The 24,769-nt window shown below is 48.5% G+C and overlaps 1 protein-coding gene across 1 annotated transcript in view; it reads right to left on the bottom strand.

Annotated features, from left to right (window-relative positions):
• Nucleotides 1–7,606: 7,606 nt before the first annotated feature.
• RABGGTB (Rab geranylgeranyltransferase subunit beta) overlaps nucleotides 7,607–24,769 on the bottom strand; it is a 53,778-nt gene continuing 36,615 nt past the window's right edge. Inside the window, exons 6-9 of the mRNA XM_063939058.1 lie at nucleotides 20,719–20,829; nucleotides 20,371–20,496; nucleotides 10,894–11,043; nucleotides 7,607–9,633 (exon numbers count right to left, since the gene is read on the bottom strand). Coding sequence (XP_063795128.1) covers nucleotides 9,493–9,633; nucleotides 10,894–11,043; nucleotides 20,371–20,496; nucleotides 20,719–20,829 — 528 coding nt within the window. The 3' untranslated portion in view covers nucleotides 7,607–9,492. The remainder of the gene's footprint in view (nucleotides 9,634–10,893; nucleotides 11,044–20,370; nucleotides 20,497–20,718; nucleotides 20,830–24,769) is intronic.

Consider the following 24,769-nt stretch of genomic DNA (forward strand, 5'->3'; position numbering starts at 1 on the left):
TTACTTGGTGCAGTCGCACTGCGGACATTGCGCATGCGCATTAGCGACTAATCGCTCCGTTGCGAGAAAAAAATACCGAGCGAACAACTCGGAATGACCCCCTATGTTATTCTAGAAAATGAACAGTTCTAGCACCATGCTATAATTATGCCTACACTTGTAATTGTACACAGGTTCTGTTGCTTTGTGTACCCTGCTTGTGTGCACTGCACAACGCTGTGGAAATTGTGGTACTTTATTAATAAATACTGATAATATCTTCATGCGGGAAGTCATTCTTACGGTTATTCATATTCTGTATGTATGACCAGCCGCACAGTACCACTTCTCTTGTGTGCAATACGCATTATTCATGATATTTCTCTATCGTCCTAGTGGATGCTGGGGTTCCTGAAAGGACCATGGGGAATAGCGGCTCCGCAGGAGACAGGGCACAAAAAGTAAAGCTTTTCCAGATCAGGTGGTGTGCACTGGCTCCTCCCCCTATGACCCTCCTCCAGACTCCAGTTAGATTTTTGTGCCCGGCCGAGAAGGGTGCAATCTAGGTGGCTCTCCTAAAGAGCTGCTTAGAAAAAGTTTAGCTAGGTTTTTTATTTTACAGTGATTCCTGCTGGCAACAGGATCACTGCAGCGAGGGACTGAGGGGAGAAGGAGTCAACTCACCTGCGTGCAGGATGGATTGGCTTCTTGGCTACTGGACATCAAGCTCCAGAGGGACGATCACAGGTACAGCCTGGATGGTCACCGGAGCCGCGCCGCCGGCCCCCTTGCAGATGCTGAAGTCAGAAGAGGTCCAGAATCGGCGGCTGAAGACTCCTGCAGTCTTCTAAAGGTAGCGCACAGCACTGCAGCTGTGCGCCATTTTCCTCTCAGCACACTTCACACGCGGTCACTGAGGGTGCAGGGCGCTGGGGGGGGGGCGCCCTGGGAGGCAAATGTAACCTATATAAAGGCTAAAAATACCTCACATATAGCCCCTAGAGGCTATATGGAGATATTTAACCCCTGCCTGATTTCTCTAAATAGCGGGAGACGAGCCCGCCAGAAAAGGGGCGGGGCCTATCTCCTCAGCACACGGCGCCATTTCCTCTCACAGCTCCGCTGGTCAGGACGGCTCCCAAGTCTCTCCCCTGCACTGCACTACAGAAACAGGGTAAAACAGAGAGGGGGGGGCAAATTTATGGCGATATTTTGATATAACAAAGCAGCTATAAGGGAGCACTTATTATAAGGCTATCCCTGATATATATATATAGCGCTTTTGGTGTGTGCTGGCAAACTCTCCCTCTGTCTCCCCAAAGGGCTAGTGGGTCCTGTCTTCGTTAGGAGCATTCCCTGTGTGTCTGCTGTGTGTCGGTACGTGTGTGTCGACATGTATGAGGACGATATTGGTGTGGAGGCGGAGCAATTGCCAAATATGAGGATGTCACCCCCTAGGGAGTCGACACCAGAATGGATGCCTTTATTTATGGAACTACGGGATAGTGTCAACACGCTAAAGCAGTCGTTTGACGACATGAGGCGGCCGGACAATCAATTAGTGCCTGTCCAGGCGACTCAAACACCGTCAGGGGCTGTAAAACGCCCTTTGCCTCAGTCGGTCGACACAGACCCAGACACAGGCACTGATTCCAGTGGCGACGGTGACGAATCAACCGTATTTTCCAGTAGGGCCACACGTTATATGATTTTGGCAATGAAGGAGGCGTTACATTAGCTGATACTACAGGTACCACTAAACAGGGTATTATGTGGGGTGTGAAAAAACTACCTATAGTTTTTCCTGAATCAGAAGAATTAAATGACGTGTGTAATGAAGCGTGGGTTGCCCCTGATAAAAAGCTGATAATTTCAAAGAAATTATTGGCATTATACCCTTTCCCGCCAGAGGTTAGGGAGCGCTGGGAAACACCTCCTAGGGTGGACAAGGCGCTAACACGCTTATCAAAACAAGTGGCGTTACCTTCTCCTGAGACGGCCGTACTTAAAGATCCATCAGATAGGAGGATGGAAAATATCCAAAAAAGTATATACACACATGCAGGTGTTATACTACGACCAGCTATAGCGTCTGCCTGGATGTGCAGTGCTGGGGTAGTTTGGTCAGAGTCCCTGATTGAAAATATTGATACCCTGGACAGGGACAATATTTTACTGTCGTTAGAACAAATAAAGGATGCATTTCTTTATATGCGTGATGCACAGAGGGATATCTGCACACTGGCATCACGGGTAAGTGCTATGTCCATTTCGGCCAGAAGAGCTTTATGGACGCGACAGTGGACAGGCGATGCGGATTCAAAACGGCATATGGAAGTTTTGCCGTATAAAGGGGAGGAGTTATTTGGAGTCGGTCTATCAGATTTGGTGGCCACGGCTACAGCCGGGAAATCCACCTTTCTACCTCAAGTCACTCCCCAACATAAAAAGGCACCGACTTTTCAACCGCAGCCCTTTCGTTCCTTTAAAAATAAGAGAGCAAAGGGCTATTCATATCTGCCACGAGGCAGAGGTCGAGGGAAGAGACAGCAACACGCAGCTCCTTCCCAGGAACAGAAGCCCTCCCCGGCTTCTACAAAAGCCTCAGCATGACGCTGGGGCTTCTCAAGCGGACTCGGGGACGGTGGGCGGTCGTCTCAAAAATTACAGCGCGCAGTGGGCTCACTCGCAGGTAGATCCCTGGATCCTGCAGATAATATCTCAAGGGTACAGGTTGGAATTAGAGACAGATCCACCTCGCCGTTTCCTGAAGTCTGCTTTACCAACGTCCCCCTCCGAAAGGGAGACGGTTTTGGAAGCCATTCACAAGCTGTACTCTCAGCAGGTGATAGTCAAGGTACCTCTTCTACAACAAGGGAAGGGGTATTATTCCACTCTTTTTGTGGTACCGAAGCCGGATGGCTCGGTAAGGCCTATTCTAAATCTGAAGTCCTTGAACCTGTACATAAAGAAGTTCAAGTTCAAGATGGAGTCACTCAGAGCAGTGATAGCGAACCTGGAAGAGGGGGACTTTATGGTATCCTTGGACATCAAGGATGCGTATCTCCACGTTCCAATTTACCCCTCACACCAGGGGTACCTCAGGTTCGTTGTACAAAACTGTCACTATCAGTTTCAGACGCTGCCGTTCGGATTGTCCACGGCACCTCGGATCTTTACAAAGGTAATGGCCGAGATGATGATTCTTCTTCGAAGAAAAGGCATATTAATTATCCCATACTTGGACGATCTCCTAATAAGGGCAAGGTCCAGAGAACAGCTAGAGATGGGATTAGCACGGTCTCAAGAAGTGCTAAAACAGCACGGGTGGATTCTGAATATTCCAAAATCCCAGTTAATGCCGACAACTCGGCTGCTGTTCCTAGGGATGATTCTGGACACGGTTCAGAAAAAGGTTTTTCTCCCGGAGGAAAAAGCCAAGGAGTTATCCGAGCTTGTCAGGAACCTCCTAAAACCAGGAAAGGTGTCTGTACATCAATGCACAAGAGTCCTGGGAAAAATGGTGGCTTCTTACGAAGCAATTCCATTCGGCAGATTCCACGCAAGAATTTTCCAAAGGGATCTGTTGGACAAATGGTCAGGGTCGCATCTTCAGATGCACCTACGGATAACCCTGTCTCCAAGGACAAGGGTGTCTCTTCTGTGGTGGTTGCAGAGTCCTCATCTATTGGAGGGCCGCAGATTCGGCATACAGGATTGGATCCTGGTGACCACGGACGCCAGCCTGAGAGGCTGGGGAGCAGTCACACAAGGAAGAAACTTCCAGGGAGTATGGACGAGTCTGGAAACGTCTCTTCACATAAACATTCTGGAACTAAGAGCAATATACAATGCTCTAAGCCAGGCAGAACCTCTGCTTCAGGGAAAACCGGTGTTGATCCAGTCGGACAACATCACGGCAGTCGCCCATGTGAACAGACAGGGCGGCACAAGAAGCAGGAGTGCAATGGCAGAAGCTGCAAGGATTCTTCGCTGGGCAGAGAATCATGTGATAGCACTGTCAGCAGTGTTCATCCCGGGAGTGGACAACTGGGAAGCAGACTTCCTCAGCAGACACGATCTTCACCCGGGAGAGTGGGGACTTCATCCGGAAGTCTTCCACATGCTGGTAACCCGTTGGGAAAGACCAATGGTGGACATGATGGCGTCTCGCCTCAACAAAAAACTGGACAGGTATTGCGCCAGGTCAAGAGATCCGCAGGCAATAGCTGTGGACGCGCTGGTAACGCCTTGGGTGTACCAGTCGGTGTATGTGTTTCCTCCTCTGCCTCTCATACCAAAAGTATTGAGAATTATACGGCAAAGAGGCGTAAGAACGATACTAGTGGTTCCGGATTGGCCAAGAAGGACTTGGTACCCGGAACTTCAAGAGATGATCACGGAAGATCCGTGGCCTCTACCTCTAAGGAGGGACTTGCTTCAGCAGGGTCCCTGTCTGTTTCAAGACTTACCGCGGCTGCGTTTGACGGCATGGCGGTTGAACGCCGGATCCTAAAGGAAAAAGGCATGCCGGAAGAAGTCATTCCTACTTTGATTAAAGCAAGAAAGGAAGTAACCGTGCAACATTATCACCGAATTTGGCGAAAATATGTTGCGTGGTGCGAAGATCGGAGTGCTCCGACGGAGGAATTTCAACTGGGTCGATTCCTACATTTCCTGCAATCAGGATTGTCTATGGGTCTCAAATTGGGATCTATTAAGGTTCAAATTTCGGCCCTGTCGATTTTCTTTCAAAAAGAATTGGCTTCAGTCCCTGAAGTCCAGACCTTTGTTAAGGGAGTGCTGCATATACAGCCTCCTGTGGTGCCTCCAGTGGCACCGTGGGATCTCAATGTGGTTTTGGACTTTCTAAAATCTCATTGGTTTGAACCACTAAAAAAGGTGGATTTGAAATATCTCACTTGGAAAGTGACCATGCTTCTAGCCCTGGCTTCTGCCAGGAGAGTATCAGAATTGGCAGCTTTATCTTACAAAAGCCCATATCTGATTTTCCATTCGGACAGGGCAGAACTGCGGACTCGTCCGCATTTTCTCCCTAAGGTGGTGTCAGCATTTCATCTGAACCAGCCTATTGTAGTGCCTGCGGCTACAAGTGACTTGGAGGACTCCAAGTTACTGGACGTTGTCAGAGCATTAAAAATATATATTGCAAGGACAGCTGGAGTCAGAAAATCTGACTCGTTGTTTATATTGTATGCACCCAACAAGATGGGTGCTCCTGCGTCTAAGCAGACGATTGCTCGTTGGATCTGTAGCACAATCCAACTTGCACATTCTGTGGCAGGCCTGCCACAGCCTAAATCTGTAAAGGCCCACTCCACAAGGAAGGTGGGCTCATCTTGGGTGGCTGCCCGAGGGGTCTCGGCATTACAACTTTGCCGAGCAGCTACGTGGTCAGGGGAGAACACGTTTGTAAAATTTTACAAATTTGATACTCTGGCTAAGGAGGACCTGGAGTTCTCTCATTCGGTGCTGCAGAGTCATCCGCACTCTCCCGCCCGTTTGGGAGCTTTGGTATAATCCCCATGGTCCTTTCAGGAACCCCAGCATCCACTAGGACGATAGAGAAAATAAGATTTTACTTACCGATAAATCTATTTCTCGGAGTCCGTAGTGGATGCTGGGCGCCCATCCCAAGTGCGGATTATCTGCATAAATTGTACATAGTTATTGTTAACTAATTCGGGTTATTGTTGAAGGAAGCCATCTTTCAGAGGCTCCGCTGTTATCATACTGTTAACTGGGTTTAGATCACAGGTTGTACGGTGTGATTGGTGTGGCTGGTATGAGTCTTACCCGGGATTCAAAATCCTCCCTTATTGTGTACGCTCGTCCGGGCACAGTACCTAACTGGAGTCTGGAGGAGGGTCATAGGGGGAGGAGCCAGTGCACACCACCTGATCTGGAAAAGCTTTACTTTTTGTGCCCTGTCTCCTGCGGAGCCGCTATTCCCCATGGTCCTTTCAGGAACCCCAGCATCCACTACGGACTCCGAGAAATAGATTTATCGGTAAGTAAAATCTTATTTTAAAGATGAACAAAAACGCCTCAGTATACAATTCTCAGAATTTATTCTATAAACTGTAGGTGTTATAATGACGTGCTGTATATAACTATCAGTATGAAGTATCACACATTCTAGATCAGCCTACAGATAGCCATATAAGGATATATATGTTAGTCTAGAAAATGAACAGTTCTAGCACCTGCTAATAGGATAAACGATTGGTAAGCGTGTATGCACTTACCAATCATCAAGATAGGTCAGCAGATTAGCCGGATGGCCGATCCGTCATCCTATTGTATACAGGGCCGTCTTTTCGTATTGGCTCAATGGGCACTTGCCCAAGGGCCCCAGGAATATAACGGCCCTAAACTGATAGCTGAGGGTCCCCTCTTTCCAGGGATACCAGATTATTGAAAAACGGCCATGGGGAACCGGAGATATTTGACTTCAAAGCATTGGTCCCCATCCAAGACTATTAGTTGCTCTTCCCAGCCAGATATCTCAGGTTCTGTCTTACTTATAGTTGGTCTGAGGGTATTCTCCAAAATGTGACAGCTTGAGACAGCTTGTCTCTACTATGCCCAGAACCGGAGATATCAGCCTTCCAGCAGCTGGTCCCTGCTCCAGCTCCACACGCCTGGTATGCAGTTTTATATATTCGTTGGTGGATTGCTCTGGCTCCTGAATTCTGATCCCCAAGTCCTCAGTACCTCCTGAAAGGTGTCCCCAGTACCTCCTGAAAGGTGTCCCCAGTACCTCCTGAAAGGTGTGACTCTCTAGTTTTTTTAACCCATTCAAAGCTAAGAAATCTATTTCCAGGAACTGGAGATATCTGCAGTCAAGCAAGCTGCCCTGCCACCGGGAAATGATGAATATTAAGCCCACTCCACTATCCACCCCTCCCCTGCATATTGCACAACCCCTACCACCCTGGAAGTCATGTACCGGGGGCCCCTTCATTCAGCCCAATGCCCCTTCTACAGTTTAGTGTTCTCCCACCTGCCCCATCTTCCACCATCTGTGCAGTAAAGGAGTAATTAGCAGAAATAACAGGTCCTACATGCTGAGCGGAAGATAGAACACCCCCTACCGCCCTGTGGGACATCAAAGCTGCCACTGATAACACCCCCCCCACACCCCTACCACTGGAGGATGGGTAGGGGGCCCAGTGCATTGCTTTGGACAGGGGCATACACTGCTGTTAAGACGGCCCTGATTGTATACCCAGCAGAAGATACTTTGTATGGGGTTCACTACGGCTGGCCGGCGGTCGGGCTCCCGGCGACCAGCATCCCGGCGCCGGGAGCCCGACCGCCGGCTTACCGACAGCTTGGCGAGCGCAAATGAGCCCCTTGCGGGCTCGCTGCGCTCGCCGCGCTACGGGCACGGTGGCGCGCTACACGCGCCACACTATTTTATTCTCCCTCTATGGGGGTCGTGGACCCCCACGAGGGAAAATAAGTGTCGGTATGCCGGCGGTCGGGCTCCCGGCGCCGGTATACTGAGCGCCGGGAGCCCGACCGCCGGCAAACAGAAGACCACCCCTTTGTATGTAATATAGGCCGGCTGGTACAGGTAAAACAATACACAGATTCTGGGTATCATTCATAGAAATAGGGTTTATTTTCACATATATCTTTATTTAATGCAAATGTAATGCACTGATAAAGTTATTCTGCAGTAGTGATTTAATGGGTAATTCAGTGAGCTGAACAGCTGCTTCCAATGTATCCCCATCTGTACATACAGGTATTTAATGGACAAGAAAAGCGCAGTGGTTACAATAAATGTCTACGAGAACTGCGGCTTTGGGTGCGTATAAGGGAGCAATCAGTGTGTAGTGCATATACACGCTCTGTATTCACAATGGCGTTGCTTTTGGTGCAATGATTACCTCCCATAGAAATGACTGACAGCAAAAAAGCGCTAAAACATCCATCTCTCTGCCATTTTCCAGGTTCCTTGTTTTGCAGTCTAGAACCTACATTTCTATATCTTAGTGAATGTGTTCTATGCAAGTCATACCATGTACTACAGACAAGGACAGCGTTTGCATTACACTTTTATAGAAATGATTCAGAGTTTTAAACAATGTAACAAGATACGTGTATTTCATGACGTTTCGCCTCTATTGCTTAGACGCCTGCTCAGTGGTTGCGATGAATCCATTCTACAAGCTTAGACACTGGGTCCCCAAAGTGACAGACCAGGTGAAGGCTGTACCGGGACCACACACATACACCGTAACAGTCAATAATAATATTATAGTGATGCAGGTTATGGTCCTTAACGTAAGGTAAATCAGGGCAGCCTTAAGAAGCACCAATTGCAGGGTTCCCGTGCGTCAAAGTACAACGCTGGCGCCGGGCGGCCACAGTGCTCATTTCCTAAAAATTATAATACTTATGATATCACTATTATTAGAGGCAGTTTGTAAAACATTTTATTTTATTGTATTTGGCATCAATGAAAAGAGAGGCTATAAGACAAAAGGTGTATAACGGTATAATGCAACACCACACGGCTACAGGCATTACCAGGAAGAACGCCCCCATTCCTTACACCCGTCCAAGGGCTGGGAAACCGTGTGATCAGGGAACAGGGCTTGTTGCAGTATTCCAGGGAGTTTTCAGCATTAGTGGTCCTGATGGTGCAGTGAGACTGGGCCTTGATGTTTTATGGATCCCCAGATTAAAACACAGCAGCAATTCCTGGGATCATCTCAATGGGGTAGATGTCTTTATAACTATAATGCCAGAATCACATATTATAAATGTATGTTGGTATTTTGTCAGCTCAATCAATAACAGGGCCTATAACACTCGTACTGCAAGACAGATGTGGCGTCCTTCAGCGTTCTCATGCGGATAAGATTATACCAGCAGCACTAGGTTACAGAGAGCAGCAAATATCATATGGGAACACTCAGGAGGTTTCTTCCTCCCTGTATCGTCTCCCAATCATCTACTCCTATACCTTCAGCGCTCTCTCGCTACATCCACCTTGCTAGTAATACACATAGCGGCACTGCATACATAGGGGCCAATTCAATTGTTTTACCCTGCAGCTCCCACTAGGGGGGCGCAAAATGAAACCATTCAATTGTTGCTCCATTTATATGCCCGGTAGCCGCAGGTATGGTATTTCTTCTTGCAGCCTCCTGAGCACTTTTGGGCGTCCAAACGGGAGTATGGCCAAAGCAGAACTTTAGACAGGTTTAGCCGTTTTACGCTGCTAAACCCTTTCTGTTAATTGTGACAATTGTTTGACCATCTAGACAGTCCTGTTTAGATGAGAAAATTAAAACGCCCAAAACAATTGAATCGGCCCCATAGTGTGATTTTTCCAAACAATCAAATAAAAACTACAGAGAAATTAAGTTAGAAAGCTGTACAAGAAGTAGAGATGAACGTTCCTGATTGGTGGCGGAATTCCTGGCAGTAGGATACGGTCAGGGAACGATGGCGACGAACCTTCACCTCCCTCTAGCTGATCAGCTCAGGCTGCACGCTGATCCTATGCAGGACGTCCTCCGGCATACAAAACACTGGATTCACAGGGTTTATCCCTTCCTCTCCCAGCAGAGACAAACCAGCAATCCCAAATAGGGTGTGAAACGGATCCACCTGCACAATGAAAAAGCGCATTTACAGACTCATACATCAAGGCGGCAAAGTGAACGTAAATAGTCCAATAATACAACAAGAGGAACACGTGTAAGAGCTCCAAGAACATGGGAGAAGATTTAATATGTGGCATCAGAAGTAGCAGACCTCAGCTGGCTGAAAGCTTCTCTAAGGAGAAGTATTTGGGGATCTTCAGTACCCCACAACTGTCAGACATCTACTCTACGAATTTTACTCCTGTTATTAAAAGTTCTGCAGTTACTTGTTTGCTGGAAATCTTTAAAACTATCTTTGATGGGAACAACAGCTGTGTTAATAGAATTGTAATTTTTCCCAAGTTTTCCCATGTTATACAGATATTACCCTTATCTCTGACCAAGGTGGCTGCATGCATATGTCACCAGACACCAGTTACAGGAAATCTTCCCCTCTCGGGCCTGTGGCCAGAGTCAGACATGCTCCTCCCACTGCGCAGGTCTGGCTCGGGACAGACTTTGTAGAACTATGTAGCTATAGAGAACACTAAGCACTAAGGAAGCCGCACTCAGGACTTGGATGAAGTCAGATAATATACAAATTGATGTTTCAGCATATATAATACTTGTGTCAGGGATACCCTAATGAAAGTATTCCCCATACTGACACAGCAGTGCAATGTTAGCCTTGCCTCAGCGTTTCAGTATATGTAATACTTGTGTCAGGGATACCCTAATGAAAATATTACACATACTGACACAGCGGTGCAATGTTAGCCTTGCCCCAGCGTTTCAGTATATGTAATACTTGTGTCAGGGATACCCTAATGAAAATATTACACATACTGACACAGCAGTGCAATGTTAGCCTTGCCTCAGCGTTTCAGTATATGTAATACTTGTATCAGGGATACCCTAATGAAAGTATTCCCCATACTGACACAGCGGTGCAATGTTAGCCTTGCCTCAGCGTTTCAGTATATGTAATACTTGTATCAGGGATACCCTAATGAAAATATTACACATACTGACACAGCGGTGCAATGTTAGCCTTGCCCCAGCGTTTCAGTAAATGTAATGCTTTCATTAGGGTATCCCTGACACTACATATGTAAAATGGACAGAGTCTACTTATATTTCCAAGTCACTCACTGTATAAGAGAAAGGCAATGGGCAGAGTGACCCTTTACAATCATAGTCTGACTGCAGATGTAGTGGTCATTGGACATCATAGCTATGGCTTCTATACGTTAATGCTTTGATAAGGTCAGACATATGGACTCACCATGTCCCCCGGCCTGTCTGCAAATCCCCCCGTCTCCTCATCTTGACAGGCCAAAATAAATAAGCGCAACTTCTCCCTGTCTATCCAGTGGAGTCTTCCAATTATCTTCAGGGACGCCAGAACCCACCATGAGTAGCAGACGTCTGGTAGCTGGAAAACACATACAGTCCCTGCCATAAATATAAATATGTAAAAAAGAAGCGCTTGTTACATAATGAACGCTCATACCTGTAGAAAATTACATTTGTTATTGTGAAATGTATACAGCTCTTTTGTGTGAGTTTTGGAGGTATATGGTGTTTTTCCGAGTAATGGGGGTTCCGTTTATTTGTCAGGGTTATGTCGTGGTTTCTTTTCCAGTCAGAGGGGATCATTCCGACCCGATCGCTCGCTGTAGTTTGTCGCAGCGATCGGGTCAGAACTGCGCCGGCTATGCAAGTGCACCGGCGCATGGCAGCTTTCCTTGCCTAGCGATCGCCTCTGAGACAGAGGAGGTCGCTGGGCGGGAGGGGGCTAGGCGGTGGCGTTAAGCCGCTGTTTAGGGAGAACGGTCCGGCCAACGCAGCCGCTACGGCCAGTGGCAGCGACAATTTACTCACGGGCAGTGGCAGCGACAATTAACTCACGGCCAGTGGCAGCGACAATTAATTCACGGCCAGTGGCAGCGACAATTAACTCACGGCCAGCCGCATTGAGCTGCGCTGGCCGGGAGTTACTCAAATACAAAGGCATCGCCGCTGTGCAATGCTTTTGTATTTGTGTAGGCAGGGGGGGCCGGCACTGACATGCGGGGCGGACTAGCTCTGTGCTGGGCGTCCCCCCGCGTGTCAGGAAAGATGATCATAGCTACGATCAACTCTGAATGACCCCCAGAGTCCAGACTTGTCTGTCCCTAACTTTCCCTACCTTGTGTGAGCGGCTAATCATGGCTCACATACGATGTCCTGGCTCTGGTTCCCTCCTGCGGCTCACACAAGGGGGTAAATTTACGAAGATGGGAGTTCTATTTAAGATGGGATGTTGCCCATAGCAACCCATCAGATTCCAGGTATTATCTTCTAGAAGGTGCTAGATAAATGAGAAGTAGAAGCCGATTGGTTGCTATGGGCAACATCCCATCTTAAATAGAACTCCCGTCTTAGTAAATTTACCCCAAGGTAGGGGAAGTTAGGGACAGACAAGTCTGGACTCTGACTGGAAAAGAAACCACGACATAACGCGGACAAATAAACGGAACCCCCATTACTCGGAAAAACACCATATACCTCCAAAACTCACACAAAAGAGCTGTATACATTTCACAATAACAAATGTAATTTTCTACAGGTATGAGCGTTCATTATTATATTGTAACACAAGCGCTTCTTTTTTACATATTTATATATACTGTAACTCATTGAAGCAGCTTACATTTTACAAAGTACAGTATTATATATTTATCCTGCTATAAATACACGAGTGACAGAAAGTACAAGGAATAAAGAAAAGAAAAACCTGGACAGTGGCAAATTAAAGGGACATAAACTTCAGTTGCTGTTACACCGGCTTTATATATTATTTGTGAATTAAAAATCTCATTTTCCTGCATGTGGTATGAATAGTGGACAGTCAGAGTGTCAACACGGAGCAATAAGTCAGCATTCAAAAAACAGGATTTTGGTACTCACCGTTAAATCCTTTTCTCCTAGTTCGTAGAGGATGCTGGGGACTCCAAAAGGACCATGGGGTATAGACGGGATCCGCAGAAGCATGGGCACACTAAAAAGACTTAAAACTGGGTGTGAACTGGCTCCTCCCTCTATGCCCCTCCTCCAGACCTCAGTTAAAGGAACTGTGCCCAGGAGAGACGGACAGTACAAGGAAAGATTTTTGTTTTAAGTAAGGGCTACCAAACTACCAGCCCACACCATAAACATACCGTACAACCGGAATAACGCCAAACCAGATAACGGTATGCATAAAACTCCAGCAACCAGCTGCAACAAACCAATACACAACTCGTGTACAAACTAACTTAACCAGTAAGAAAACACACTGCAAGTAATAGTCCGCACTGGGACGGGCGCCCAGCATCCTCTACGGACTAGGAGAAAAGGATTTAACGGTGAGTACCAAAATCCTGTTTTCTCTTACGTCCTAGAGGATGCTGGGGACTCCAAAAGGACCATGGGGATTATACCAAAGCTCCAGAACGGGCGAGAGAGTGCGGACGACTCTGCAGCACCGACTGAGCAAACGCCAGGTCCTCATCGGCCAGGGTATCAAACTTATAGAACTTGGCAAAAGTGTTCGAACCCGACCAAGTAGCTGCTCGGCAAAGCTGTAGCGCCGAGACACCTCGGGCAGCCGCCCAAGATGAGCCCACTTTCCTGGTAGAATGGGCTTTAACCGATTTCGGCACCGGCAGTCCTACCGAAAAATGAGCCTGCTGGATCGTACTACAAATCCAACGTGCAATAGTCTGTTTTGAAGCGGGATGACCAATCTTGTTGGCCGCATACAAAACAAACAACGCTTCAGTTTTCCTAGTAACAGCTGTCCTAGAAACATATACTTTTAACGCTCTTACAACATCCAGAGATTTTGGAATCGCCACCTTTTCCGTAGCTACCGGAACCACAATAGGTTGGTTAATGTGAAATGAAGAAACCACCTTCGGTAGAAATTGTTGACGAGTCCTCAATTCCGCTCTATCCGAATGAAAAATCAAGTACGGACTCTTATGCGATAAAGCTGCCAATTCCGACACTCGCCTGGCAGATGCCAGCGCCAAAAGCATAACGACCTTCCAAGTAAGAAATTTCAACTCAACCTTACGCAAAGGTTCAAACCAGGAAGACATGAGAAACCGTAAGACGACATCGAGGTCCCATGGAGCTACAAACGGCGGATTGATATGCATCACACCCTTCACAAAGGTCTGAACTTCTGGGAGGGCAGCTAACTCTTTTTGAAAGAAAATAGACAAAGCCGAAATTTGCACTTTGATGGAACCCAATTTCAGGCCTGCATCTACGCCCGCCTGTAAAAAGTGGAGAAAACGACCCAAGTGAAACTCCTCCGCAGGAGCCTTTTTAAGCTCACACCAGGAAACATATTTCCTCCAGATACGGTGATAGTGTTTCGCCGTAACCTCTTTCCTAGCCTTAATGAGAGTTGGAATGACTTCCCTGGGAATACCCTTACGAGCTAAGATCTGGCGCTCAACCTCCATGCCGTCAAATGCAGCCGCGGTAAGTCTGGAAACACGCATGGACCCTGCAACAACAGATCCTCTCTTAGAGGAAGCGGCCAAGGATCTTCCACCAGCAAGTCCTGAAGATCCGGGTACCATGCCCTTCTTGGCCAGTCTGGAACGACGAGAATCGCCTGAATCCTTGCTCGACGAATGATCCCCAGCACCTTTAGAATGAGAGGAAGTGGAGGGAACACATACACCGACTGGAAGACCCACGGAGACACCAGGGCGTCCACTGCAGTGGCTTGTGGGTCCCTTGACCTGGAACAATACCTCGGAAGCTTCTTGTTGAGCCGAGACGCCATCATGTCTATCAACGGAATTCCCCAGTGTCTTGTCACTTCTGCAAATACCTCTTGGTGCCGAGCCCACTCTCCCGGATGGAGGTCGTGTCTGCTGAGGAAATCCGCTTCCCAGTTGTCCACCCCCGGTAGGAAAACTGCTGACAGTGCGCTGACGTGTTGTTCCGCCCAGCGAAGGATCTTTGTGGCCTCCGCCATTGCCGCTCTGCTCCTCGTTACGCCTTGCCGGTTTATATGGGCCACCGCTGTGATGTTGTCTGACTGTACCAGGACCGGTCGATCCTGAAGAAGACTTCTTGCTTGGAGCAGGCCGTTGTAAATGGCTCTTAACTCGAGAATATTTATGTGGAGACAGGCTTCCTGGAGCGACCATTTTCCCTGGAAATTTCTTCCTTGGGTGACTGCGCCCCAGCCCGGAGACTTGCATCTGTCGTCAGAAGTACCCAATCCTGGATACCGAATCGGCGTCCCCCCAGGAGGTGATGAGCTTGTAGCCACCACAGGAGAGAAATTCTGGCTCTGGGAGATAGACTTATCTTCCGGTGAATGTGTAGATGAGATCCGGACCCCACTGAAACACGCGGGCGTGAAATCTGCCACATGGAATGGCTTCGTACGCCGCAACCATCTTCCCCAGAACCAGAGTACAATAATGGATCAACACACTCGTCGGCTTCAGAAGTTCTCTGACCATCGTCTGCAGTTCCCGAGCCTTTTCTTCTGGAAGGAATACCTTCTGTAACTCCGTGTCCAGAATCATGCCCAGAAAAGGAACAGAGTGGTCGGAATCAACTGGGATTTCGGCAAATTGAGCACCCAACCATGCTGTCGCAGAACCGATAGCGACAACTCTACACTTCTCAGCAACCGTTCCTTGGACCTCGCCTTTATCAGGAGATCGTCCAAGTACGGGATAATTGAAACCCCTTGTTTGCGAAGAAGAACCATCATTTCTGCCATGACCTTGGTGAAAATCCTCGGAGCCGTGGAAAGCCCAAACGGCAACGTCTGAAATTGGTAATGAGAATCCTGTATCGCAAACCTGAGGAAAGCCTGATGTGGAGGATATATCGGCACATGTAAGTAGGCATCCTTTATGTCGACTGATGCCATAAAATCCCCCCCCCCCCTCCAGGCTGGCAATCACCGCTCGAAGGGATTCCATCTTGAACTTGAAGACTTTCAAGTATGGATTGAGGGATTTTAGATTTAGAATTGGTCTGACCGAACCGTCCGGTTTCGGTACCACAAAGAGGCTCGAGTAGAACCCCTCCCCCCGCTGGGACGTAGGGACGGGAACAATGACCTTCTGTAGACACAATTTTTGAATCGCCGCCCGGACCACCTCCCTGTCCGGAAGAACCACTGGTAATGCCGAAATGAAGAACCGGTGAGGGGGCATCTCCTGAAACTCCAGTTTGTATCCTTGAGACACGATTTCTAACACCCAAGGATCCAGGTCCGATTGAATCCAGACCTGGCTGAATACCTGAAGACGGCCCCCCACCGGTCCGGACTCCCCCAGGGAAGCCCCAGCGTCATGCGGTGGACTTGGTAGCAGCCGGGGAGGACTTCTGGTCCTGTGCGCCTGAGGCTGCAGGAAGTTTTCTTCCCCGTCCTCTACCCTTTGAGGCGAGGAAAGATGAACCTTTCCCGCGCCTGTATTTGTTGTGACGAAAGGACTGCATTTGTTGATGTGGTGCCTTTTTCTGTTGTGTGGGAACATAAGAAAGAAAAGAGGACTTACCCGCAGTCGCGGTCGAGACTAGGTCCGCCAGGCCATCCCCAAACAAGACAGTACCTTTAAAGGGTAGAGCTTCTATAGACCTCTTGGAGTCGGCATCAGCATTCCATTGATGGATCCACAAGGCCCTCCTGGCAGATATCGACATGGCATTGGTCCTTGATCCCAAGAGACAGACGTCCCTTGCCGCGTCCTTTAGGTAATCCGCAGCGTCCTTAATATAACAGAGAGTTAGAAGGATATTATCTTTATCAAGGGTATCCATGTCACTAGCTAAATTCTCAGCCCATTTAGCAATAGCACTACTCACCCATACCGACGCCACAGCAGGTCTGAGCAATGCACCCGTATTAGCGAAAATGGACTTCAGACACGGCTCCAACTTTCGATCCGCCGGATCCTTGAGAGCTACCGTGTCAGGAGACGGAAGCGCCACCTTCTTAGACAAACGGGATAGAGCTTTATCAACAGTTGGAGATGTCTCCCATTTTTCCCTGTCATCAGAGGGGAAAGGATACGCCATATAAATCCTCGGGATCCGGTCTGAAGATCGACAGTGTCTAGGTCGACAATGTTTAGGTCGACCACTATAGGTCGACATGGATGGAAGGTCGACAGGGTTTCTAGGTCGACATGTGCTAGGTCGACAGGTCTAAAGGTCGACATGAGTTTTTCACATTTTTTTTTCTTTTTTTGAATTTTTTCATACTTAACGATCCACGTGGACTACGATTGGAACGGTAAAGTGTGCCGCGCGAAGCGAAGGCACCATGCCCGAAGCATGGCGAGCGAAGCGAGCCATGCGAGGGGACGCGGTGCACTAATTTGGGATCCCGGTCACTCTACGAAGAAAACAACACAAAAAATAAATAAAAAATCCTTATGTCGACCTTTAGACCTGTCGACCTAGCACATGTCGACCAAGAAACCATGTCGACCTTCCATCCATGTCGACCTAGTGACTGTCGACCTATAGTTGTCGACCTAAACATTGTCGACCTAGACACTGTCGATTTGATGAACCACACCCAAATCCTCTTGGGAATCTGCCATTTCTTATCCAGCGACTCCCAAGCCTTTTCACAAAGAGTATTCATTTCATGAGCAGGGGGAAACTTCACCTCAGGTTTCTTTCCCTTGAACAAGCAAATCCTTGTTTCCTGTACCGCAGGTTCATCAGAAATTTGCAAAACATCCTTTATAGCCACAATCATGTACTGAATACTCTTAACTAATCGTGGATGTAACGCAGCCTCAGTGAAATCGACCTCGGAATCAGAGTCCGTGTCGGTATCCGTATCCCCCACCTGAGTAAAAGGCCTCTTATGGGACCCGGATGGGGTCTGTACCTGAGATAAAGCCTCCTCCATGAACTTTTTCCACACCTGCATCTGTGACTCAGACTTATCTAACCTCTTAGATAAAGAAGCTACATTGGAATTTAAGGAGTGCTAGTAAATCAGGAGTCGTCTGCGTCGACAGTGCTAGATCTAGCCCCGCATCCCCACCTCCCATAACCTCCTCTGGTGAATAACATTCAGGCTCCGACATGTCGACACGTAGTACCGACATACAACCCACACAGAACCATCCCAGCAAGGTGACAGGCCCACAATGCAGCCCAGAAGAGCAGACAGAGAGAGTATGCCAGCTCACACCCCAGCGCCTGTATATTGGTACACGAATATATGTACCCAGCGCTGCCTTATTATCAAAAAGACTGGTACCCCACTGCGGTTTCCCTCTGGAGATGCCCCCTTTACTTGAAATCAGCGTGGAGGTCCCGGCAGCGTCTCTCCCTCCGTCTGGTGCAGGGAGAAAATGGCGCGTGTGAGCCGCGGACCGAAGCTCCGCCCCCTTCCCGGCGGCTTCGGCCTGCCAAATTCAAACTCATGTAAAATGCCGGCGGGGGTCTGTAAAAGGTGCCTCGGCACCCACAATCATATGCCGCCCTTACAAAACTTCAGTAACATGCCTCCCAGGGCGCCCCCCCCAGCGCCCTGCACCCAGTGACAACCGTTGGTGATATGTGTGTGGAAGCATGGAGCACAGCGTTACCGCTGTGCTTTACCTTCCGTCACTGAAGTCTTCTGCCGTCCTGAAGTCTTCTGATCTTCTCATACTCACCCGACTTCTGCCTTCTGGCTTCTGTGAGGGGGTGACGGCGTGGCTCCGGGAACAAGCAGCTAGGCGCACCAAGTGATCGAACCCTCTGGAGCTAATGATGTCCAGTAGCCGAGAAGCAGAGCCTTGAAACTCACAGAAGTAGGTCCTGCTTCTCTCCCCTCACTCCCACGATGCAGGGAGCCTGTAGACAGCAGGGCTCCCTGAAAATAAAAAACCTAACAAAAGTCTTTTTCTAGAGAAACTCAGTAGAGCTCCCCTAGTGTGCATCCAGTCACTCCTGGGCACAAAGTCTAACTGAGGTCTGGAGGAGGGGCATAGAGGGAGGAGCCAGTTCACACCCAGTTTTAAGTCTTTAGTGTGCCCAAGCTCCTGCGGATCCCGTCTATACCCCATGGTCCTTTTGGAGTCCCCAGCATCCTCTAGGACGTAAGAGAAAGTTGACACGGTTAAAAGATCGACACCAGAATGTCACTATACAGTTTGTTTATTTAGCCTAAACTGCATTTTAACATATTGGTAGTCGACCTAAAGGCCGTGTCGACATTCTGACTGGATACCCATTTTCTTTTGTCTAGATCCTAACTCTGTTCCTATATGGACCCTGGGCCTGATCTGAGTTGGATGTAAGTCACAAACAAGTAACTGTGCCACTGGGTAACATCAAGCGGCACTGCAGGGGGGGGCGGATGTAACATGTGCAGAGAGTTAGATTAGGAGGGGCGTGCAGGGTAATAATAAAGCTGTCCGGTATGTGTGGGCTACAAGCAGCCAGTACTGACCCTGCATGCACACATAATAAATGTACTCACCCCCACTCGCAGCGTAACCTGATTATTTCCAGGTGAAAAGTTACTTCAAAATCAGCCCCACTGTCCCCTAATGTCCCCAGCCTCCTCTATCCCCCTCCTGCACAGCATTTAGGAAGCCTCATAGATGCACTTACTGGGGCCAGGTCCCATCGATAGCAAGCAGCCAGCTCTGGTAACCAGTAATAGGTAGGCAGCTTGCTGTAAGGTGCTAGAATTCTATAATTGGTGACAGACACATCTACATGCACAGAACTAATTATATGTAGTTCATTTTGGTAATCAACACTGAGCAGATGGCATGCTATAAATGTCTAGGGCCCTCATTCCGAGTTGTTCGCTCGCTAGCTGCTTTTAGCAGCATTGCACAAGCTAGGCCGCCGCCCTCTGGGAGTGTATCTTCGCTTAGCAGAAGTGCGAACGAAAGATTAGCAGAACTGCTACTAAATAACTCCTTGCAGTTTCTGAGTAGCTCCAGACCTACTCCTAGATTGCGATCAGCTCGGTCCATTTAGTTCCTGGTTTGACGTCACAAACACGCCATGCGTTCGGCCAGCCACTCCCCCGTTTCTCCAGACACTCCCGCGTTTTTCCCTGACACGCCTGCGTTTTTTAGCACACTCCCGGAAAACGCTCAGTTACCACCCAGAAACGCCCCATTCCTGTCAATCACTCACCGATCAGCAGTGCGACTGAAAAGCGCCGCACGAACAACAGCAAAACTGCTAAGTTTTTAGTTAAATACCTAAGTGTATGCGCCCTGCGTGCCTTCCGCATGCGCATTTAGCAACAACTCGCAGCATAGTGAAAATCGGCAACGAGCGAACAACTCGGAATGACCCCCTATGTGCATATGTGATTGTGGATGGCTGCCGTCACAGTAACTCACAGCAAGCAGCTGGTCACTGACTACTAGTGTACGCTGCTGGCTATGAGCCGGCTCTTACAGTGGCCCCAGTAAGACTACATCAGGAGGGGAGAGAGGAGACGCAGTGATTACAGCAGGTCAGGGTCTGAATACGAGTGGACGTCTCTGTCCCTTTATAAATGGGTTCCCTCACCCAAAAAATACCAACAACGTTTCAGAGTACGCAGATACACCGCGCTGAAGTGCCAATGGCTGGTGTAACAGAACTGGACGTACTATTGCAGAGCAGAGATGGGTACATGGAAGAGCAATGTAACTCTCCTCAGACCACCTGCTACAGGAAGCAGCACTCATTTCCCCCGCGTCCATACATTCTATACTATGCCTCGCACCTTTTCCGGGCGCCCGTTAAGTCCTCCGGACGGGAGCTGCCGCTCGCAGAGCCACCAGCCCAGTAAGTCGGCGTTTATTTGGTGTAACTGGTTTGTGATGGCCAGGAATCCTGTGCAACAATATATCTAGAATTACAAACAGAAAATATAAACATGAACTAATGAGGTTTATATATAATCTACCAGGAAAGCTGGAACAGGGGGCACTAGATAAAGATCATTTCACAAAATGAAACAAAGTACCTGAAGAATTACCAAGAACTTACGTCATCTGGAAAAAGAAACAAGACGTCTGTATGTACGAGTACGTATAACGACAATCCCATCTGTTACGCTAGAGCGTCTTACCTGCCCAGCATGCGATTCCGACCCTGGTCTGCAGCCAAATCCGCCATCAAAATTCATACACGACAAAACAAACTCTATCGCCTTCTTTATATTAACGGCATCCAGCTTCCCCTGCAAGTACACAGGCAGATAATAAGAATTTACTTACCGATAATTCTATTTCTCGTAGTCCGTAGTGGATGCTGGGGACTCCGTAAGGACCATGGGGAATAGCGGCTCCGCAGGAGACTGGGCACAAAAATAAGAATTTACTTACCGATAATTCTATTTCTCGGAGTCCGTAGTGGATGCTGGGGTTCCTGAAAGGACCATGGGGAATAGCGGCTCCGCAGGAGACAGGGCACAAAAAGTAAAGCTTTCCGATCAGGTGGTGTGCACTGGCTCCTCCCCCTATGACCCTCCTCCAAGCCTCAGTTAGGTACTGTGCCCGGACGAGCGTACACAATAAGGGAGGAATTTTGAATCCCGGGTAAGACTCATACCAGCCACACCAATCACACCGTACAACTTGTGATCAAACCCAGTTAACAGTATGATAACAGAGGAGCCTCTGAAAGATGGCTTCCTAAACAATAACCCGAATTAGTTAACAATAACTATGTACAATTATTGCAGATAATCCGCACTTGGGATGGGCGCCCAGCATCCACTACGGACTCCGAGAAATAGAATTATCGGTAAGTAAATTCTTATTTTCTCTATCGTCCTAGTGGATGCTGGGGTTCCTGAAAGGACCATGGGGATTATACCAAAGCTCCCAAACGGGCGGGAGAGTGCGGATGACTCTGCAGCACCGAATGAGAGAACTCCAGGTCCTCCTTAGCCAGAGTATCAAATTTGTAAAATTTTACAAACGTGTTCTCCCCTGACCACGTAGCTGCTCGGCAAAGTTGTAATGCCGAGACCCCTCGGGCAGCCGCCCAAGATGAGCCCACCTTCCTTGTGGAGTGGGCCTTTACAGATTTAGGCTGTGGCAGGCCTGCCACAGAATGTGCAAGTTGGATTGTGCTACAGATCCAACGAGCAATCGTCTGCTTAGACGCAGGAGCACCCATCTTGTTGGGTGCATACAATATAAACAACGAGTCAGATTTTCTGACTCCAGCTGTCCTTGCAATATATATTTTTAATGCTCTGACAACGTCCAGTAACTTGGAGTCCTCCAAGTCACTTGTAGCCGCAGGCACTACAATAGGCTGGTTCAGATGAAATGCTGACACCACCTTAGGGAGAAAATGCGGACGAGTCCGCAGTTCTGCCCTGTCCGAATGGAAAATCAGATATGGGCTTTTGTAAGATAAAGCTGCCAGTTCTGACACTCTCCTGGCCGAAGCCAGGGCTAGTAACATGGTCACTTTCCATGTGAGATATTTTAAATCCACCTTTTTTAGTGGTTCAAACCAATGAGATTTTAGAAATTCCAAAACCACATTGAGATCCCACGGTGCCACTGGAGGCACCACAGGAGGCTGTATATGCAGCACTCCCTTAACAAAAGTCTGGACTTCAGGAACTGAAGCCAATTCTTTTTGAAAGAAAATCGACAGGGCCGAAATTTGAACCTTAATAGATCCCAATTTGAGACCCATAGACAATCCTGATTGCAGGAAATGTAGGAATCGACCCAGTTGAAATTCCTCCGTCGGAGCACTCCGATCCTCGCACCACGCAACATATCTTCGCCAAATGCGGTGATAGTGTTGCACGGTTACTTCCTTCCTTGCTTTAATCAAAGTAGGAATGACTTCTTCCGGCATGCCTTTTTCCTTTAGGATCCGGCGTTCAACCGCCATGCCGTCAAACGCAGCCGCGGTAAGTCTTGAAACAGACAGGGACCCTGCTGAAGCAAGTCCCTCCTTAGAGGTAGAGGCCACGGATCTTCCGTGATCATCTCTTGAAGTTCCGGGTATCAAGTCCTTCTTGGCCAATCCGGAACCACTAGTATCGTTCTTACGCCTCTTTGCCGTATAATTCTCAATACTTTTGGTATGAGAGGCAGAGGAGGAAACACATACACCGACTGGTACACCCAAGGCGTTACCAGCGCGTCCACAGCTATTGCCTGCGGATCTCTTGACCTGGTGCAATACCTGTCCAGTTTTTTGTTGAGGCGAGACGCCATCATGTCCACCATTGGTCTTTCCCAACGGGTTACCAGCATGTGGAAGACTTCCGGATGAAGTCCCCACTCTCCCGGGTGAAGGTCGTGTCTGCTGAGGAAGTCTGCTTCCCAGTTGTCCACTCCCGGGATGAACACTGCTGACAGTGCTATCACATGATTCTCTGCCCAGCGAAGAATCCTTGCAGCTTCTGCCATTGCACTCCTGCTTCTTGTGCCGCCCTGTCTGTTTACATGGGCGACTGCCGTGATGTTGTCCGACTGGATCAACACCGGTTTTCCTTGAAGCAGAGGTTCTGCCTGGCTTAGAGCATTGTAGATTGCTCTTAGTTCCAGAATGTTTATGTGAAGAAACGTTTCCAGGCTCGTCCACACTCCCTGGAAGTTTCTTCCTTGTGTGACTGCTCCCCAGCCTCTCAGGCTGGCGTCCGTGGTCACCAGGATCCAATCCTGTATGCCGAATCTGCGGCCCTCCAATAGATGAGCACTCTGCAACCACCACAGAAGAGATACCCTTGTCCTTGGAGACAGGGTTATCCGCTGGTGCATCTGAAGATGCGACCCTGACCATTTGTCCAACAGATCCCTCTGGAAAATTCGTGCATGGAATCTGCCGAATGGAATTGCTTCGTAAGAAGCCACCATTTTTCCCAGGACTCTTGTGCATTGATGTACAGACACCTTTCCTGGTTTTAGGAGGTTCCTGACAAGCTCGGATAACTCCTTGGCTTTTTCCTCCGGGAGAAAAACCTTTTTCTGAACCGTGTCCAGAATCATCCCTAGGAACAGCAGACGAGTTGTCGGCATTAACTGGGATTTTGGAATATTCAGAATCCAGCCGTGCTGTTTTAGCACTTCTTGAGACAGTGCTAATCCCATCTCTAGCTGTTCTCTGGACCTTGCCCTTATTAGGAGATCGTCCAAGTATGGGATAATTAATACGCCTTTTCTTCGAAGAAGAATCATCATCTCGGCCATTACCTTTGTAAAGACCCGAGGTGCCGTGGACAATCCGAACGGCAGCGTCTGAAACTGATAGTGACAGTTTTGTACAACGAACCTGAGGTACCCCTGGTGTGAGGGGTAAATTGGAACGTGGAGGTACGCATCCTTGATGTCCAAGGACACCATAAAGTCCCCTTCTTCCAGGTTCGCTATCACTGCTCTGAGTGACTCCATTTTGAACTTGAACTTCTTTATGTACAGGTTCAAGGACTTCAGATTTAGAATAGGTCTTACCGAGCCGTCCGGCTTCGGTACCACAAATAGAGTGGAATAATACCCCTTTCCCTGTTGTAGAAGAGGTACCTTTACTATCACCTGCTGAGAGTACAGCTTGTGAATGGCTTCCAAAACCGTTTCCCTTTCGGAGGGGGACGTTGGTAAAGCAGACTTCAGGAAACGGCGAGGCGGATCTGTCTCTAGTTCCAACCTGTACCCCTGAGATATTATCTGCAGGATCCAGGGATCTACCTGCGAGTGAGCCCACTGCGCGCTGAAATTCTTGAGACGACCGCCCACCGCCCCCGAGTCCGCTTGAGAAGCCCCAGCGTCATGCTGAGGCTTTTGTAGAAGCGGGGGAGGGCTTCTGTTCCTGGGAAGGAGCTGCCTGTTGGTGTCTCTTCCCCCTTCCTCTGCCTCGTGGCAGATATGAATATCCCTTTGCTCTCTTGTTTTTAAAGGAACGAAAGGGCTGCGGTTGAAAAGTCGGTGTCTTTTTCTGTTGGGGAGTAGCTTGAGGTAAAAAGGTGGATTTCCCGGCTGTAGCCGTGGCCACCAAATCTGATAGACCGACTCCAAATAACTCCTCCCCTTTATACGGCAAAACTTCCATATGCCGTTTTGAGTCCGCATCGCCTGACCACTGTCGCGTCCATAAACTTCTTCTGGCCGAAATGGACATAGCACTTACCCGTGATGCCAGTGTGCAGA

The sequence above is a fragment of the Pseudophryne corroboree genome, chromosome 9 (genome assembly GCF_028390025.1).
Source record: "Pseudophryne corroboree isolate aPseCor3 chromosome 9, aPseCor3.hap2, whole genome shotgun sequence".
Classification (NCBI taxonomy): Eukaryota; Metazoa; Chordata; class Amphibia; order Anura; family Myobatrachidae; genus Pseudophryne; species Pseudophryne corroboree.